Here is a 20,106-nt window from a genome sequence, read left to right on the forward strand (position 1 = left end):
AAGAAGAAAGCCATTTCTTAAAGATATCCATAAAAAGTGTAGTTTAAAGTTTGCCACAAGCCACCTGGGAGACACACCAAACATGTGGAAGAAGGTGCTCTGGTCAGATGAAACCAAAATTGAACTTTTTGGCAACAATGCAAAACGTTATGTTTGGCGTAAAAGCAACACAGCTCATCACCCTGAACACACCATCCCCACTGTCAAACATGGTGGTGGCAGCATCATGGTTTGGGCCTGCTTTTCTTCAGCAGGGACAGGGAAGATGGTTCAAATTGATGGGAAGATGGATGGAGCCAAATACAGGACCATTCTGGAAGAAAACCTGATGGAGTCTGCAAAAGACCTGAGACTGGGACGGAGATTTGTCTTCCAACAAGACAATGATCCAAAACATAAAGCAAAATCTACAATGGAATGGTTCAAAAATAAACATATCCAGGTGTTAGAATGGCCAAGTCAAAGTCCAGACCTGAATCCAATCGAGAATCTGTGGAAAGAACTGAAAACTGCTGTTCACAAATGCTCTCCATCCAACCTCACTGAGCTCGAGCTGTTTTGCAAGGAGGAATGGGAAAAAAATTCAGTCTCTCGGTGTGCAAAACTGATAGAGACATACCCAAAGCGACTTACAGCTGTAATCGCAGCAAAAGGTGGCGCTACAAAGTATTAACTTAAGGGGGCTGAATAATTTTGCACGCCCAATTTTTCAGTTTTTGATTTGTTAAAAAAGTTTTAAATATCCAATAAATGTCGTTCCACTTCATGATTGTGTCCCACTTGTTGTTGATTCTTCACAAAAAATACAGTTTTATATCTTTATGTGTGAAGCCTGAAATGTGGCAAAAGGTCGCAAAGTTCAAGGGGGCCGAATACTTTCGCAAGGCACTGTAAAGCAGACAGGCATTGGGGCATTCAGTTACTGTTTGTTGAATGGGTGAATCGAGTAACCTAAGCAACTTTGAGTGTGGTATGATCGTTGGTGCCAGGCGCGCCGGATACAGTATCTCAGAAACGGCTGCCCTCCTGGGTTTTTCACACAGGACAGTGTCTAGGGTTTACGAGGATGATGCGACAAACTAAAAACATCCAGTCAGTGGCAGTCCTGTGTGGGAGAGATGAGGTCAAAGGCGAATAGCAAGAATCGTGCAAACTAACAGGCAGGCCACAACAGACAAATAACGGCGCAGTGGTATGCAGAACGACATCTCGGAATGCACAACTTATTGATCCATGTCGCAGATGGGCTACTGCAGCAGATGACCACGCTGGGTTCTACTAGTATCAGCTAAAAACAAGAAGCAACTTCAATGGGCACGTGATCAACAGCACTGGACAATTGAAGAGTGGAATAACATGACAGTGAGTTCAGTTAACTTGAGTGGCCTGCGCAGTCCCCAGACCTCAACCTAATACAGCATCTTTGGGATGAGATGGAACGGGCTGTTTGCAGCATGAATGTACTGCCGTCCAATCTGCAGCAACTGTGTGATGCCATTGCGTCAGCATGGACCAATATCCCTGTGGAACATTTCTGACACTTTATACAATGCCCCTAAGAATTCAGGAGGCAAAGGGGGGTCCAACCCAGTACTAGATGGGTGTACCTTATAAACTGTCCAGTCAGTGACAAAGCTACTAACTACTATATCCTGGAAGAGGTCCATGCAACAAACTAACATTTTGAAAATATGCTGACACCTATTTTCCAGAGGTGGGACCAAATCACTATTATTAGAGTCACAAGCAAGTCACAAGGTCTGAGTCTCAAGTCGTGTCCCAAGTAGAACGGGTCATGACTCCAGTCAAGTCCAAGTCGTGCATTCTAAGAGCGAGTCGAGTCAAGACAAGTTTTGTTTTACATCTCAAGTAAAGTAAAAAATAAATAAATGCTATACATGCAAATCTTTGTCTATTTATTGAAGCTAAAGTAAAAAATAAATAAATGCTATACATGCAAATCTTTGTCTATTTATTGAAGCTACCAGACAAGCCTTTTCAGTATTTTGTCTAACACATTTTGATATGTAAGAATTAAGTTTAATAACAAATTCCAAATGCAAGCTTCATAAGTAAATGATCAATTTACCACAATACCTACCATAAGACCAGTAGCTAGTCCTATGCTAGTCATTGTTGATTGACGCTCCATTGCTGGTGAGCTTGCAAAGTAACCAGTTAATATTGTCACCAAACAATATTTGGAGCTGGATATTTATTTATGGAAATCTTCTCTCCCTACACTACCGGTCAAAAGTTTTAGAACACCTACTCATTCAAGGGTTTTTCTTTATTTTTAAAATGTTCTACATTGTAGAATAATAGTGAAGACATACAAAACTATGAAATAACACGTATGTAATCATGTAGTAACCCAAAAAGTGTTAAACAAATCAAAACATATTTTATATTTGACATTCTTCAAATAGCCACACCTTGCCTTGATGCCAGCTTTGCACACGCAAAGAGAAACGACAGTACATTTCTTTAAGACATGAAGGTCAGTCAATACGGAAAATTTCAAGAACTTTCAAAGTTTCTTCAAGTGCAGTTGCAAAAACCATCAAGCGCTATGATGAAACTGGCTCTCATGAGGACCGACACAGGAATAGAAGACAGAAGCAGAGTTACCTCTGCTGCAGAGGATAAGTTCATTAGAGTTACCAGCCTCAAAAATTGCAGGCCAAATAAATGCTTCACAGAGTTCAAGTAACAGACACATTTCAACATCAACTGTTCAGAGGAGACTGTGTGAATCAGGCCTTCAGGGTCAAATTGCTGCAAAGAAACCATTACTAAAGGACACCAATAAGAAGAAGAGACTTTCGTGGGCCAAGGAACATGAGCAATGGACATTAGACCGGTGGAAATTTGTCCTTTGGTCTTGAGTCCAAATGGGAGATATTTGGATCCAACCTCCATTTCTTTGTGAGATATGATGTGGGTGAACGGATGATCTCCACATGTGTATTTCCCACCGTAAAGCATGGAGGAGGAGGTGTGATGGTGTGGGGGTGCATTGCTGGTGACACTGTGATTTATTTAGAATTCAAGGCACACTTAACCAGCATGGCTACCACAGCATTCTGCAGCAATACGCCATCCCATCTGGTTTGGGCTTAGTGGGACTATCATTTGTTTTTCAACAGGACAATGACCCAACACACCTCCAGGATGTGTAAGGGCTATTTTACCAAGAAGGAGAGTGATGGAGTGCTGCATCAGATGACCTGGCCTCCACAATCCCCCGACCTCAACTAAATTGAGATGGCTTGGGATGAGTCGGACCACAGAGTGAAGGAAAAGCAGTCAACACATGCTCAGCATATGTGGGAACTCCTTCAAGACGGTTGGAAAAGCATTCCAGGTGAAGCTGGTTGAGAGAATGCCAAGAGTGTGCAAATCTGTCATCAAGGCAAATGGTGGCTATTTGAAGAATCTGAAATATAAAATATATTTTTATTTGTTTAACGCTTTTTGGGGTACTACATGATTCCATATGTTATTTCATAGTTTTGATGTCTTCACGATTATTCTACAATGTAGAAAAGAGTAAAAATAAAGAAAAACCCTTGAATGAGTAGGTGTTTTTAAACTTTTGACCGATAGTGTACAATTTGACGATTGCGCTGCACCCGATCCTATAGCTGTTCACAAATCAGCAATCTGTTCGCTAGCTCAGTGGTTCAAAGCACACAATCGCTTTGAACGACCGCCTGCCCGCAGAATGCTAGTTGCCAACTGGGTAGCCCATTTCTTCCTCACAAATACCATAATTCATTCGCCAGAATATGTTACATCTTCATACCATAATATTGAAGGCAGTGCGATGTTACAGCCATCTTTAGACATATAACCAGTAGCCACCCAAACTAGACCTATCTGAAATATGAAAATTATCAATGAAATCGCCAGGTGGTAGCCTGTTATTGTTCTGACGAAGATGCCTCTGAAATAGCTTTCTAAACTGTACTCTGTTTTTGCCAGGCAAAACCTGAGAAAATTAAGCAAGTGCTTTCTGGTCACTTATCTCTGGATATGAGCTCTAGCCTTTGCGTGCCAATGCTGATGACTGGTCATTGGTCAAACACAGACGAGATCTTTTTGAGACAACAATCTAGTGCAATACCATAGCCCTATATTGGAAATCAGATCAAATTGACAAAGGTATATATAGAAAATATATAAGAAACATATGTATTTTTCTCATTCTTCTCTAACTCGCATAACCTGTTTGCTGATCCAATCAGAGGGCAGAGTGTGCGTACACTAGCTATTCTGTTGCACGTTTTTTTGTCAATGCTGCAGCTACTGTCTGGCTACGCGGAGGGTCGTCAACGGATATTCTGTGCCACAAAATGAGTGATAAAACGTTACAAAACCTGCCCAGACAATTTCAAATTATCAGACTCAAGTCAAAGTCCCGAGGCTACAAGTCAAGGCTCAAGTTATTTGATTTTCTATCAAGTCAAGTCTAAAGTTATCAAATGTGACCGCTGTCAGAATACATGCGACTCGAGTCCACACCTATGCTATTTTCCAGAGAAGTAGTACAACTCCAGAAACCACCTTCTCTTAGTGCCTCACTACAGGAAATATTTTCTCACTAGAAGAATGTCTCCTGCAACACTTCCCAAACCCTCTTGCTTCCTTCATTCCTTCAAGTGTGTGTAGGCCTACTGTTTTCAAGAGTAAGCCACTTTTCATGGTAGTTCCCAATGAAGTTCTAAGGATTATTCAATTGATCTTTACAAGCACCCAATAGCCTTGTCTTGCGAATATAACATTCTCACTACACCGGAATACTTTTAAAATTTAAATCAACAAAATTATATTCATTTGAGATAAACAACAATTGACAATATGAACAATAAGTGATTCACACATCATTATTGTATTTGTAATATGGTATGTATTTAGAGTGATTCACATTCCATCTGATCTGGTAGTTAGAGAAACAATAGGGATACATTCCCCATGAAATGTTGGCCCAAATGAGGTCCAAAAAAAGATAACTAGATAACTAAGTATGTGTTCGATATTGCAGCGGACTTTAAAGGCGAGACTGATCTATAAATTACATTGCATCCTAAATAGAGTTTGCCAGCTAGTAGTTGTAAAACCCGGAAAAAAAGTTACCTCTGGTTCGTTGAGCGATCCCTGTGGGAAAAATTAATGGAGAAAAAATAGGGTTTTGGAATAAACTACGAAAATAAGGTCTGAGGTTAACACAGATTTAGGATATTTTATATCATTTGTTCTATCAGATAATAGCAGTCAGTTAACATGACATTTACGAATTATGAAGCCTTTATTATTACGTACGTTGTTTATTATTACATACATTCTTCAAAATTCACAAAAAAATACGTTAGCTGATGAAGATTATCTCATAGAGCAAAACGTATAAAAACTAAGCCTGTTTTCACCACAGACCTTATTTTCTGCGTTTATCCAAAAACCCAACAAAAACGCCATTACTTTTCCTCATATGCTTTGTCCAACGAACCATGGTGGAGTAAGTGCCTACAAAAATAATCCATTACTATTTCCGTCATTGTTCTATCTGTGCTTTAATTAATCAATGCTATTTCTTGATCAGTTGATAAATCACCATTTACCCATGATACATCACGGGTGTTGACGCTCCCGAACGCTGCCTGTAACATAGATCTGTTTGATAATACAGTTCTCGGTTTCCACTAGTTACCACAGCCACAAAGTCAAAATGGTCTATATCGTAAAAAATACATGAAAACAACCATTTGCTTTGTATTCTTAATTCAAGGCTATGGTTATGCATAAGGTTAGTAGTGTGGTTATAAATTAACGTTTTAAATCCTATTTTAAGAAGATAAATTGTAAAAATAGGCTGTTTTTTTAATTTTGTGTTTGTAGTAACTAGTGACGATCAAAGTTCCCCCGCTTTTCCATTGGAAGCTTTCCCTCTTCACTGTCATTTCCGGACGCGGCGAAACAGAAGGGAAAAAAATATTGCACAGCCAATGGAATGGATTAATAAATGACAGTAGCTAGCTAGCAACTCGAAAGTAATAATTTCAACCACATATGTGATTATCAAAACGGGTATCCTGGACGCTTGTTTTTTTTAAGTCTCGCTATATATTTGCATCAGTCCATAAATGACGGTCCTATCTGAGGAGACGGTGTTTCCAGGTCTGAATAGCTAAACTAGTTAGCTGGCTACCCAATGCTAGCTAGTTAGCGGATACATTTCTGCTAACTAACATTAGATTGCCAGCCTTGATTTGGTATCTGTGGTTAATCCGAAAATTGTATTTGTGTCTCATCATTTTTTAGCAGTGCCGATGTGTTTACTTATTTCGTTGCAGTTTGAACGTGTTTTAAAGGCACGACTTAACATTAACGCTTTGACTCCTTCGCTTGTAGGCTAGCTAGGTAGCTAGTAGAGGTCAACATTGTTGAACCCTGCTAGCTACAGCTGACTACAGTGGGTGGGATAGACACTTATCAGCAAACCGTCAGCTGCAGTTATGTGTAATGAGATATAAACAGAGTGGGTGTTTTCTGCTATCCAGACCCAGACAGTTGTTCATTAGTTAGTCATTAGCTAGCTAACTGGGAAAGTAGCTATAACATTACCTGCTGGCTAAAGTTACTCAATTCTCTACAACCATGATCAAGTTGATGCGCACGAAAATACCTCAATAACAACAGCCAATACTTGGAAATATGGATTTCACGTGGACTTCAGCCATGCTTCAAAATCCTCCGATTCTACTTTTAAAATTACATTTTCAAACTACTGTCTTAGCTACTTTTTGATTTTTGCTGACAGGACAACTTTCCCTGTTTTGTTTTGGAGAGTATTGTTTTGACTTGGGATCTCTGGTAGATTTTTGCATGGTAGTTAGTTTCTTTCTCAATAACAGGTAGGCCTGAATTCTAACATAATATGTTATTGTTATTAACCATTGATGACAGATACATTTGTCAAGTCTTGTTCAGAAATTTTTAACTACAGTGGAATTTGTGAATCAAATTCCGTTGTAGTACAGAATGACATACAATCACAGTGCTCATCTGTCTTTGCCCCCACAGAGTGGACAATGAATGGCCTATCTGTCAGTGAGCTATGCTGCCTGTTCTGCTGCCCCCCCTTTCCGAGCCGTATTGCTGCCAAGCTTGCCTTCCTGCCTCCTGAGCCTACATATTCCCTCCTCCCAGACCTAGAGGGGTCTGCAGCCCCGGGGACAGCAGGGACCGCAGGGCTGAGATCCAGAGCTAGTGGGGTACCTGGAGCTGCTGTAGGGGGTTCAGTCAGCACTGGTCCTGCAGAAGGAAAATGGAAGCTCCACCTGACAGAGCGAGCCGAGTTCCAGTATTCCCAGAGAGAACTGGATGCTACAGATGTGTTCCTTACCCGCTCCAGTCGTGGAAACAGAGTGGGATGCATGTACATCCGCTGTGCCCCCACTGCCAGGTTAGTCACACGTGTGTGTGTACACACCTTGGCTCATTGAGGCTCTATTGTTTCGCCATGTGTCACACATCCTCTGATAAACTCACCCCCTGTTCCTCTTGTGTTGTTTTTGCAATGCCATTATTTTGCTTGTGTGCTATTTCTTTACTTCCTGTACTTGCTTCCTCATTGTGTCAGGCTATCTCAAACCTGTTCTCTTCCTGCTTTCCTCATTCATTGTTCATGCCATATTCTTTGACCTACCGATACCATTCTCCTTGTTTTTACCCCAATTCATGCTCTCATTTTTTGCCTGTGGTTTTGTAAGATGATATTGGTGAGTTGTGATAATCTAATTTGTCTATTGGTGATCGATAGTCTGGTTTTCAGAGTTTATACATCATTATGTTTTCACATGGTATGGCTTCAGGTAGCCTATTTGTTGCACCTGTTGATTTATTTCAGTAATCAGCTCAATTGATTGGCGAAGGCATGGACTGGGTCCTGTTACACTTGATGTAGTGCCAGTGTCACACGTGAATGTAATATGGCACTCCTTGTTCAGGGTATTTTGAGTAAAAAGCCCAAGAGCAAAGCATTTACTTACTGTATGGGAGGGGCCACGTCTCTTTAGGGAATAGAGAGTATCCAGTGGCTTTAGGGAGCACAGCTTGCATTCCTGAATAGAAAGCACATGGCTGATGCTTGGGGAATAGCAACCCTATTATTCATGTAATACAGAACAAGTAAAAAGACAGGAGTTAAACTTAGTGAACTAGTCCTCTCTTCAGTCTGTGGCCGTAACCGGTTTACCTTAATCAGCACATTCAAGTCCCATTCAAATCGGTAATTCCTGAGGTTTTAATGGGAATCTGCTGTTCACACAGTACAGGTCAGGATAGGTAAAAATACCAGGTACGGTCTAGCTTGGTAACCTAGTTGTGTCTCTGTGGCCTCTCTCACCAGGTTCACAGTGCTGTTCTCTCACGGCAATGCGGTGGACCTTGGCCAGATGAGCAGCTTCTATATCGGCCTGGGAACGCGTATCAACTGCAATATCTTCTCCTACGACTACTCCGGCTACGGTGTCAGCACGGGCAAGCCTTCAGAGAAGAACCTCTACGCTGACATTGACGCCGCCTGGCAGGCCCTGCGCACACGGTACTTACCCAACTCACAGGGCTGGGCAGGCTGGAGCTCTATACATCATCATGTCAGGGAGGGACGGCTGTGTCGTCAGTGGGAGATGTCGCCTTACAGAGAGTTGGGGGGGGGGGGGGTGTAATGTCACACAATGACAGGCTCATGCAGCTAATGGACTGTTTCATTAGTTTGATGGGATGCTGTGTTATCAATGGCTGTCCTTGGATAGATGTTATGGAGCTACAGCTGGTTTTTATGTTAGGCATGCCATGTTCGCAGACATTTGTTACCCGTTTACTCCTAGATCTATATGATAAAAGTATGTTGTCATTATATATTATCATAGTTTAGGCTTCATAGGAGTGATTTATGTTCAAATTGTTTTAGTGTTTGCTACTCCTAGCTTTTCCCTGACATGATTGTGTTTAATTCCTCTTTTTTTCCTGGTTGTGATCAGATATGGCATCAGCCCAGAGAACATAATCCTGTACGGGCAGAGCATTGGCACCGTGCCCACGGTCGACCTGGCATCTCGGTATGAGTGTGCTGCCGTGGTGCTCCACTCCCCCCTCACCTCTGGCATGCGGGTGGCCTTCCCAGACACCAAGAAGACCTACTGCTTTGATGCTTTCCCCAAGTGAGTAACCTACAACACCATCCTCCTTATCTCTTTATCTTCAACTCTGACTGCTTGTCTGTCTGCCTTTTGGCATTTTCACATAATAGCACATAAAGAGATTAGGATATAAGTGTAGAAATGGAAATGTAAGTGGCAAAAGGTTTGTCCAACTAAAAGAAGAAGAACTGCAATCTCTTTCATGTATTACATTATTCAGTCTCTCTCTCTCTATGGGGAAACAGCCTCATCACATCTGAGTCACAACTGAGTCATCTCTCACTCTGCATCAGATCATAAGCAGGTGTCGTAAACACTGACTCCTCCAGTCATTTTATCATATCATCACCCTTTATTATGTAAAGTGTGATGGTGTGGTATTTGAGCCATTAGAATCACATGTTTGTTCACTTAATAGAATTCCATTACAGTCCAGTACAGTACCAGGCAGTGCCAGTGTAGGAGTAGAGTAGGTGACGTGGATGCCTCTGCTCTGTGGTGAAAGCCTCCAGTGTTCTCCTCCACCTCCCTGAGTTCTCCCACCACTGGGTGCCTGTTGGCTAGCTGGCTCTCCCCACTCTTCAACCCACACTGACTCCCATACTCCAGGAGTAGGTAACTAGATTCAGCCGAGGACCGATGTCCAAGCGGATGGTCGGGGGCCAGAAAATTCTGATAATTTGTACACTTGAACAAGTATTTGTAGGAATACAACGTTTTTGCTGAGTTCCTTGTGATTTGAGTCTTTTTTTGATCAACTAAAATCACTCGCAGGCTGGTTTTGGCCCGCAGGACGGTTTTGGCCCGCAGGCCGCCCATTTCCGACCCCTGCCATATGCCATCCGGTCAGTGGACTCCCAGTAATGTAATACTAGCTTGGTTCAGATCTGTATGTGCTTATAGCCAACCCACAGTTATGTGTGGGACAGAGGGAGGACTATGAGTACTCTCTTCCTTCTGAACTAGTTGATTGAGCTGAGCTGGGAGATGCATTTACATGCAGCAATATTGTGCTCTCATTTATCTACTGTCTGTCCTGTTTGTTCCTCGACCTGTTTGGCAACAGTCGCTGGTCAGTGCTCACAGTTGCAGAGGGCAGGTTGCACTAACCGGCCATGCTAGAACAGACAGAAGTCTGTACAACGCTTTCTGTCCACGGTTATCCTTTAAGAACATACTTAGTTATAACAGTGTTGTTACACACATGGTAATCTAGTGACTACCTTTGCTTCCCTTATCCCCAGTCTCTAACTCTATTTCCTCTCTCTCTATCAGCATTGAGAAGGTGTCTAAGATCACGTCGCCGGTGCTGATCATCCACGGGACGGAGGACGAGGTGATCGACTTCTCCCACGGCCTGGCTCTGTTCGAGCGCTGTCCCAAGGCCGTGGAACCACTCTGGGTGGAGGGGGCGGGACACAATGACATCGAACTGTACAGCCAGTACCTGGAGCGCCTGCGCCGCTTCATTGGCCAGGAGCTGGCCGCACAGCACGCCTGATACCACCTGAGCCCCCAGTCCTCCTCTGGCTCCGTGCTGTTCCCCTGGTCGGAGTGGGTCAGTGAAAATGGGTGGCTCTGTCTGGGAAGAGGGGTGAAGCCTGGCCTCTCAGAATGAATAATCCTTCACCTTTTGGTCAACTTTGTCTGGATGCTCGCAGCCCTGTCTTTTTGTTGTTTTCCATCTTTTCTGTCTCTGTCATTAATACTGGTCAGGGATTCTCTAGTCCACCTCCCGCCCCGGGGACAGTGCAAGAATGCAACCCAGACATGGAGGGCTCTCTACTGGTCTGTCTAAAGCCCCTCTCTCTTACCCCAGCCTAACACAACCTCAGATAGGTCAGGTGTTCCAAACATGTACTGTTTAACCTCTTCTGAGACATTTACACATGATTCAACTTTAACTAACAACCCTAACATGGACAAATAATTGTGTGATGAATATTTGTCATTTTATCTTTTATAACACATGACACTGAGTCACTACTTTACAAATCATGTGGTATTGACAGATTAGTATAACTGTCCTGTTTGAAAGCAGGTTTGTTGCTCATGTTTTGTGTGGAATCTTCTTAGCTCTCTCTCTCTCGTTTACAATTAAGATGTCAGATTAATAGTCTATGAATCATTTGTTTCATAGACATATAAATCAGACATTTTTATCATTATTAAGCATGGATTCATTTGAATCCATAAAGTGATTAGAGCAAAAAGTTGCTGAATTTTTCAGCCAAATTAATTGTTTCAAAAGCATTCTTAAGTCTCTTGCATATCTCTAAGGCACTATTGATTTCTAGCTCGGCAACCACTCTTATGTTTCTAGCTCAGCAACCACTGTTATGTTTCTAGCTCAGCAACCACTCTTATGTTTCTAGCTCGGCAACCACTCTTATGTTTCTAGCTCAGCAACCACTCTTATGTTTCTAGCACGGCAACCACTCTTATGTTTCTAGCACGGCAACCACTCTTATGTTTCTAGCACGGCAACCACTCTTATGTTTCTAGCTCAGCAACCACTCTTATGTTTCTAGCTCGGCAACCACTCTTATGTTTCTAGCTCAGCAACCACTCTTATGTTTCTAGCTCAGCAACCACTCTTATGTTTCTAGCTCAGCAACCACTCTTATGTTTCTAGCACGGCAACCACTCTTATGTTTCTAGCTCAGCAACCACTCTTATGTTTCTAGCTCAGCAACCACTCTTATGTTTCTAGCACGGCAACCACTCTTATGTTTCTAGCTCAGCAACCACTCTTATGTTTCTAGCACGGCAACCACTCTTATGTTTCTAGCTCAGCAACCACTCTTATGTTTCTAGCTCAGCAACCACTCTTATGTTTCTAGCTCGGCAACCACTCTTATGTTTCTAGCTCAGTAACCACTCTTATGTTTCTAGCACGGCAACCACTCTTATGTTTCACGCACTGAACTAAATTCACCTCTTACTGGGTTTCTGTCTGAAATGGTGGTTCCACATCCAGCTTCAGATGTTTTCAAAGGCTTTTTTGTAAGTGATTTACAGAGTTGTACAAACAATTTCACTTTAGGTATTTCTAAATCAGTGAGTTTATTTCATACCTCCAAAAACACTAAATCATTGTGAATCACTAAGCTTTTGCCAGTAATGGCCATTCACATAGTAAATTGGGTCGGGTCAGTTGAGACTAAGCTGGATGGAGTATTAACTGAACTTGCTGCTAAAGATTAGGATAAAATGGATTGAAAAGGGTCACACTCTCCACATCCATTAATGCAGCTTAGTTTGATGGGAAATTGAACAGTCATACATGTTTCAATAATGTTTTTTACGCTGTACAGTAGAGTGGAGCCAATGCACGCTGCTGGTCCCATATGACATTTGAAAACACTTATTCAGCCATGTCATGTTACATGTGTGATTTAGTTTCTTGTTTACTTAATTTTAGGGTAAATAACACTTCATTATAACATTAGTAGAGCTATGGAATAGGATGTGCTCTATTTTGTTATTGACCACGTTTATTTTGAGCAGGCTCCCTTTTCAGCTCCAACTAGCCCTTTTCACTCACTTCATCCTGTTGCCACACTATTTCAGACAGACTTGGGATTCCAACATTTCTGTCCGTCTGTGTGTGAAAGTTGACTTGGACGAATGCCCAACTTCTCTGGCATATGGGGTCCACCACCACAAGATAGTGGAGATCCTTGGGTTGGGTTTTGGGGGAGTCAGGATAACATGTTCATAGCAAAGTTTAACAGGAAATGTTCTGTTTTGAACAAAGCGGGCCTGCTTTTCTAATGGTATGTTCATCAGAACCAAAGAGAAAGTCCATCACATCACCCATAGTACATGGGTTTCTTATCAGCCACTGCATACAGTTAGGGGACAGAAGTGAGTGTTTACTCCCTATGATGGACTATTGTATGGAGAATACAAGAAATACAACTGATTTGTGTCTGGGTGGTCTGAGAGAGGAGCATGTGTCTGTGGGAGGTAGGGTTGCAAAATTCTGGGAATATAGAAGAAATACACTTGTTTTCCCGAAATCCCAGTTGGAGGGTTCCCCGGACGCAGGAGGGAGTAAGCAGGACTCAAGTCATCCAACCAGGACTCATGGAAAACAAGGGAATTTGTTGAAAGTTCACAGAATTTTGCAACCCTAGTGGGAGGTGACAGACTGACTGTACTTCGAGTGTGAGACGAGTTCCAGACACACATTCAGAGCTTTTGTTTGAAGAAACTAAGTTATGGAAATACATTTTTGTAATCAAACGTAATGTGCCTTCGAAAAGTATTCAGATCCCTTGACTTTTTCTACATTTTGTTAGGTTACAGCCTTATTCTAAAGTTGATTCAATTGTATTATTTTACTCATCAAGCTACACATAATACCTCATAATGACAAAGCAAAAACAGGTTTAGACATTTTTGCTAATTTATAAAAAAATAAATAAAACGTAAATATAACATTTACAAAAGTATTCAGACCATTTACTCAGTACTTTGTTGAAGCACCTTTGGCAGCGATTACAACCTCGAGTCGTCTTGGGTATGACGCTACAAGCTCGGCACACCTATATTTGGGGAGTTTCTACCATTCTCTGCAGGTTCTCTCAAGCTCTGTCAGGTTGGATGTGGTGCGTTGCTGCACAGCTATTTTCAGGTCTCTCCAGAGACATTTGATCGGGTTCAAGTCCGGGCTCTGGCTGGTCCACTCAAGGACATTCAGAGACTTGTCCCGAAGCCACTCCTGCATTGTTTTGTCTGTGTGCTTAGGGTCGTGGTCCTGTTGGAAGGTGAACCTTCAGCCCAGTCTGAGGTCCTGAGTGCTCTGGAGCAGGTTTTCATCAAGGATCTCTGTACTTTGCTCTGTTCATCTTTGCCTCGATCTTGACTAGTCTCCCAGTCCCTGCCTCTGAAAAACATCCACACAGCAAGATGCTGCCACCACCATGCTTCCCTGCAGGGATGGTAACTGGTTTCTTTCAGATGTGACACTTGGCATTCAGGCCAAAATGTTCAATCTTGGTTTCATCAGACCAGAGAATCTTGTTTCTCATGGTCTGAGTCTTTAGGTGGCTCATGGCAAACTCCAAGCTGCCATGTGCCTTTTACTGAGGAGTGGCTTCCGTCTTGCCACTCAACCATAAAGGCCTGATTGGTAGAGTGCTGCAGAGATGGTTGTCCTTCTGGAAGGTTCTCATCTCCACAGAGGAACTCTACAGCTCTGTTAGTGGGACCATCGGGTTCTTGGTCACCTCCCTGACCAAGGCCCTTCTCCCCCAATTGCTTAGTTTGGCCGAGCGGCCAACTCTAGGAAGAGTCTTGGTGGTTCCAAACTTCTTCCATGTAAGAATGATGGAGGCCACTGTGTTCTTGGGGATCTTCAATGCTGCATAAATATTTTGGTACCCTTCTCCAGATCTGTGCCTCGACACAATCCGGTCTCGGAGCTCTACGGACAATTCCTTCGACCTCATGGCTTGGTTTATGCGCTGACATGCACTGTCAACTGAGGGACCTTTATATAGAAAGGTGTGTGCCTTTCCAAATCATGTCCAATCAATTGAATTTACCACAGGTGGACTCCAATCAAGTTGTAGAAACATCTGAAGGATGATCAATAGAAACAGGATGCACCGGAGCTCAATTTCGAGTCTCATAGCAAAGGGTCTGAATACTTATTTACATAAGGTATCTGGTTTTTATTTGTAATACATTTACACACATTTAGAAAAACCTGTTTTCGCTTTCTCATTATGGTGTATTGTGTTTAGATTGCTGAGGATTTATATCTATTTAATCAATTTTAGAATAAGGCTAACGTAACAAAATGTGGAAAAAGTCAATGGGTCTGAATATTTTCTGAAGGCACTGTATGTGCTATCTCTATGGATCATTTTTTGGGGTGAGTATTTGGATCCAAGGTGATGATGGGTTGGTGTGTTATTCTATCCAGTTATGCATTGTTTATTATTTACAACTTTTATGTTACGTTATAGAAATGTTTTATCTTTACTCCAAAAATAAAAACAAACATCATGCATTGATAAAATAAACCTTCTGTGTCTGTCGTGATTCCTATTATGTTTCTCACATTGATATAGAACTGCTCTCTATTCACCATTTTCCCATTAATCTTTGTGATTCACCTTTGGAATGCTATAAAGAGCGAGCAGCATAAGTGTTGGAAAAGGCCTCAGAGGGCTCGTCTACCAGCTGCTATACGGCTGGTGGGTTTTACGGGCTCCTAACCAACTGTGCTATTTTGTACTTAATGTTGCTGCTACCGTCTCTTATGACTGAAAAGAGCTTCTGGACATCAGAACAGCGATTACTCACCTTGAACTGGATGAAGATTTCTTATTTAATGATTCCGACGCAAAGGATATACTGCTTTGTCAAGAAGAGGCCCAAATCCCCGTCATCAGCATGAAGAAAAGACTGAGGAAAGGGGGGAGGAGGGCGAGGTGCCTTGTAGGAATTTGCCAACGAGTAGGTAAACCACCACTTCCCTCTGTATTATTGACTAACGTAAAATCATTGGAAAACAAACTGGACAATCTACGATTAAGACTATCCTACCAAAGGAACATTAAACTGTAATATCTAATGTTTCACTGAGACGTGGTTGAACGACACAGGTAATATAGAGCTGGCTGGCTTCTCGATGTATTAGCAGGACAGAGCAGCTATGTCTGGTAAGATGAGGGGCGGGGGTGTGTCTATTTGTCAATATCTGCTGGTGCGCGATGTCTAATATTAAAGAAGTCTTGAGTTATTGCTTCGCTTGAGGTAGAATACCTCACGATAAGCTGTAGACCACACTATCTACCAATAGAGTTGTCATCTATATTATTCGTAGTCGTCTATTTACCACCACAAACCGATGCTTGCACTAAGACCGCACTCAACGAGCTGTATAAGGCCATTAGCGAACAAGAAAATACTCATCCAGAAGTGGCGCTCCTAGTGGCTGGGGACTTTAATGCAGGCAAACTTAAATCAGTTTTAACCTAATTTCTACCAGCATGTCACATGTGCAACCAGAGAAAGAAAAAAATCTAGACCACCTTTACTCCATACATAGATCTCCCTCGCCCTCCATTTTGCAAATCTGACCATAATTCTATCCTCCTGATTCCTGCTAACAAGCAAAAACTAAAGCAGGAAGTACCAGTGACTCACTCAATACGGAAGTGGTCAGATGATGCGGATGCTACGCTACAGGACTGTTTTGCTAGCAACGACTGGAATAAGTTCCCTCGATTCATCCAATGGCATTGAGGAGTATATCACCTCAGTCACGGGCTTCATCAACAAGTGCATCGACGACGTCGTCCCCACAGTGACCATATGTATTTCCCAAACAGAAGTCATGGATTACAAGCAACATCTGCAAAGAGCGGGACACTAATCCGGACACTTATATGAAATCCCGCTATGCCATCAGACGAACCATCAAACACGCAAAGCTTCAATAGAGGACTAAAATTAAATCCTACTACACCGGCTCTGATCCTCGTCGGATGTCGCAGGGTATGAAAAATATTACGGACTACAAAGTAAAACCCAGCCGCCGAGCTGCCGTGTCGCGAAATACCTGTTATGCTCGCTTCGAGGCAAGCAACACTGAAGCATGCATGAGAGCACCGGCTGTTCCAGACAACTGCGATCACGCTCTTCGTAGCCTTTAAACAGGTCAACATTCACAAAGCCGCTGGGCCAGACGGATTACCAGGACGTGTACTCAAAGCATGTGTGGACAAATTGGAATGTGTCTTCACTGACATTTTCAACCTCTCCCTGAGTCTGTAATACCTACATGTTTCAAACAGACGACCATAGTCCCTGTGCCCAAGAAAGTGAAGGTAACCTGCCTAAATGATTACCGCTCCGTAGCACTCACGTCGGTACCCATGAAGTGCTTTGAAAGGCTGGTCATGGCTCACATCAACACCATCATGCCGTAAACCACAGATGACGCAATCTCAATCACACTCCACACTGTACTTTCCCACCCGGACAAAAGGAACACCTATGTGAGAATGCTGATCATTGACTACAGATCAGCATTCAACACCACAGCTCAATACAAAGCTCATCACTAAGCTAAGTACCCTGGGACTAAACACCTCCCTCTGCAATTGGATCCTGGACTTCCTGACGGGCCACCCCCAGGTAGTAAGAGTAGGCAACAACACATCTGCCATGCTGATCCTCACCACTGGGCCCCTCAGGGGTGCGTGCTTTGTCCCCTCCTGTACTCCCTGTTCAACTACGACTGCGTGGCCAAGCACAACTCCAACACCATCATTAAGTTTGCTGACAACATAACAGTGGTAGGCTTGATCACCGACAACAATGAGACAGCCTATAGAGAGAAGGTAAGAGACCTGGCAGTGTGGTGCCAGGACAACAACCTCTCTCTCAATGTGAGCAAGACAAAGGAGCGGATCGTGGACTATAGGAAAAGGAGGGCCGAACAGGCCCCCATTAATATCGACGGGGCTGAAGTGGAGCGGGTCGAGAGTGTCAATTTCCTTGGTGACCACATCACCAACAAACTATTATGGTCCAAACACACCAAGACAGTCGTGAAGAGGGCACGACAACACCTTTCCCCCTCAGGAGGCTGAAAATATTTGGCAGAGGTCCCCAGATCCTCAAAAAGTTATACAACTGCTCCATTGAGAGCATCCTGACCGGTTGCATCACTAGGCGGTGTCAGAGGAAGGCCCAAAAAATGGTCAAAGACTCAAGTCACCCAAGTCATAGACTGTTCTCTTTGCTACCCCAGGGTAAGCGGCACCGGAGCCCCGAGTCCAGGACCAAAAGGCTCTTTAAAAGCTTCTAGCCCAAGCCATAAGACTGCCAAACAATTAATCAAATGGTCACCCGGACTATATACATTGACTGACCCCCACCCAACGCCGCTGCTACTCACAGTTTATTATCTATGCATGGTCACTTTACAAATTACTTTGCCGAACCTGTACCCCCGCACATTGGCTCGGTACCGGTACCACCTCTATATAGCCTCATTATTGTTATGTAATTTTCTTGTAACTTTTTTTTTCCACTTTAGTTTATTTAGTAAATATGTTATTAACTCTTTCTTGAACTTCAACATTCTTATTGGCAGACTTGACAGCCTTGGTTTCTCAAATGATTGCCTCGCCTGGTTTACCAACTACTTCTCTGATAGAGTTCAGTGTGTCAAATCGGAGGGCCTGTTGTCCGGACCTCTGACAGTCTCTATGGGGGTGCCACAGGGTTCAATTCTCGGGCCGACTCTCTTTTCTGTATACATCAATGATGTTGCTCTTGCTGCTGGTGATTCTCCGATCCACCTCTACGCAGACGACACCATTCTGTATACTTCTGGCCCCTCCTTGGACACTGTGTTAAATAACCTCCAGACGAGCTTCAATGCCATACAACTCTATTTCCGTGGCCTCCAACTGCTCTTAAACCTAAGTAAAACTAAATGCATGCTATTCAACCGATCACTGCCCGCACCTGCTCACCCGTCCAGCATCACTACTCTGGACGGCTCTGACTTAGAATACGTGGACAACTACAAATACCTGGGTGTCTGGTTAGACTGTAAACTCTCCTTCCAGACTCACATTAAGCATCTCCAATCCAAAATTAAATCTAGAATTGGAATATATCGCAACAAAGCATCCTTCACTCATGCTGCCAAACATACCCTCGTAAAACTGACCATCCTACCGATCCTCGACTTCGGTGATGTCATCTATAAAATAGCCTCCAACACTCTACTCAAGAAACTGGATGCAGTCTATCACAGTGCCATCCGTTTTGTCACCAAAGCCCCATACACTACCCACCATTGCGACCTGTACGCTCTCGTTGGTTGGCCCTCGCTTCATACTCGTCGCCAAACCCACTGGCTACAGGTTATCTACAAGTCTCTGCTAGGTAAAGCCCCTCCTTATCTCAGCTCATTGGTCACCATAGCAGCACCCACTCGTAGCACACGCTCCAGTAGGTATATTTCACTGGTCACCCCCAAAGCCAATTCCTCCTTTGGCCGTCTTTCCTTCCAGTTCTCTGCTGCCCATGACTGGAACGAATTGCAAAAATCTCTGAAGCTGGAGACTCACATCTCCCTCACTAGCTTTAAGCACCAGCTGTCAGAGCAGCTTACAGATCATTGTACCTGTACATAGATGGGCTGTTTACCTACCTCATCCCCATACTGGTATTTATTTATTTATTTTGCTCCTTTGCACCCCAGTATCTCTACTTGCACATTCATCTTCTGCCGATCTACCATTCCAGTGTTTAATTGCTATATTGTAATTTACTTCGCCACCATGGCCTATTTATTTCCTTAACTTACCTCATTTGCACTCACTGTATATAGACTTTTTGTTTTCTTTTGTTCTACTGTATTATTGACTGTATGTTTTGTTTATTCCATGTGTAACTCTGTGTTGTTGTATGTGTCAAATTGCTACGCTTTATCTTGGCCAGGTAGCAGTTGCAAATGAAAACTTGTTCTCAACTAGCCTACCTGGTTAAATAAAGGTGAAAAAACTCCACTGTTGGTTAAGGGCTTGTAAGTAAGTATTTCACAGTAATGTCTACACTTGTTGTATTCCACGCATGTGACAAATAAAATTGTATTTTATTTGACCAGAGAAGAGGGAATGGTAATTGGGGAGCCCAACAGATGTGCTTAGCTATTATCAATGACAAAAATATTCAAATGACTGGTCTGTTTTCTATATACAAATGTTAGTCTCACCAACCTCTCTTCATAGAGCAGGAAGATGAATAGGGGGATGTAGCACTGCCAGATGGATCGTAAGCCCTGCTCCACCTCCACCCCAAACACACAAGTGTCTCCCAACTCTTCCTCAATGGGCTGCATAAATGAGCACAGTCTCTC

General features: G+C 42.9%; 1 protein-coding gene across 3 annotated transcripts; it reads left to right on the forward strand.

Moving 5' to 3' along the window:
- Positions 1–5,965: 5,965 nt before the first annotated feature.
- LOC139406568 (alpha/beta hydrolase domain-containing protein 17A-like) lies at positions 5,966–15,241 on the forward strand. 3 transcript variants are annotated; one of them, XM_071149293.1, is made up of 5 exons: positions 5,966–6,177; positions 7,084–7,465; positions 8,411–8,605; positions 9,045–9,224; positions 10,479–15,241. In XM_071149293.1, the coding sequence occupies exons 1-5, from the start codon at positions 6,144–6,146 to the stop codon at positions 10,702–10,704; spliced, it is 1,017 nt and encodes a 338-aa protein (XP_071005394.1). In that variant the 5' UTR covers positions 5,966–6,143; the 3' UTR covers positions 10,705–15,241. The 3 variants fall into 3 exon arrangements, with proteins under 3 accessions (XP_071005394.1, XP_071005395.1, XP_071005396.1); XM_071149294.1 differs by having other exon boundaries at positions 5,986–6,914; XM_071149295.1 differs by lacking the exon at positions 5,966–6,177 and adding an exon at positions 6,559–6,914 and having other exon boundaries at positions 7,007–7,465.
- Positions 15,242–20,106: the final 4,865 nt, after the last annotated feature.

The sequence above is a fragment of the Oncorhynchus clarkii genome, chromosome 4, assembly GCF_045791955.1.
Source record: "Oncorhynchus clarkii lewisi isolate Uvic-CL-2024 chromosome 4, UVic_Ocla_1.0, whole genome shotgun sequence".
Lineage (NCBI taxonomy): Eukaryota > Metazoa > Chordata > Actinopteri > Salmoniformes > Salmonidae > Oncorhynchus > Oncorhynchus clarkii.

Excerpts from the sequence above, each read along its gene's own strand:
- LOC139406568 (XM_071149295.1), top strand. The coding sequence starts at position 6,886 with ATGGTAGTTAGTTTCTTTCTCAATAACAG. Across the intron at positions 6,915-7,006 it reads AGTTTCTTTCTCAATAACAG|TGGAATTTGTGAATCAAATT; the intron begins GTAGGCCTGAAT and ends TTTTAACTACAG. Across the intron at positions 8,606-9,044 it reads TGGCAGGCCCTGCGCACACG|ATATGGCATCAGCCCAGAGA; the intron begins GTACTTACCCAA and ends GGTTGTGATCAG.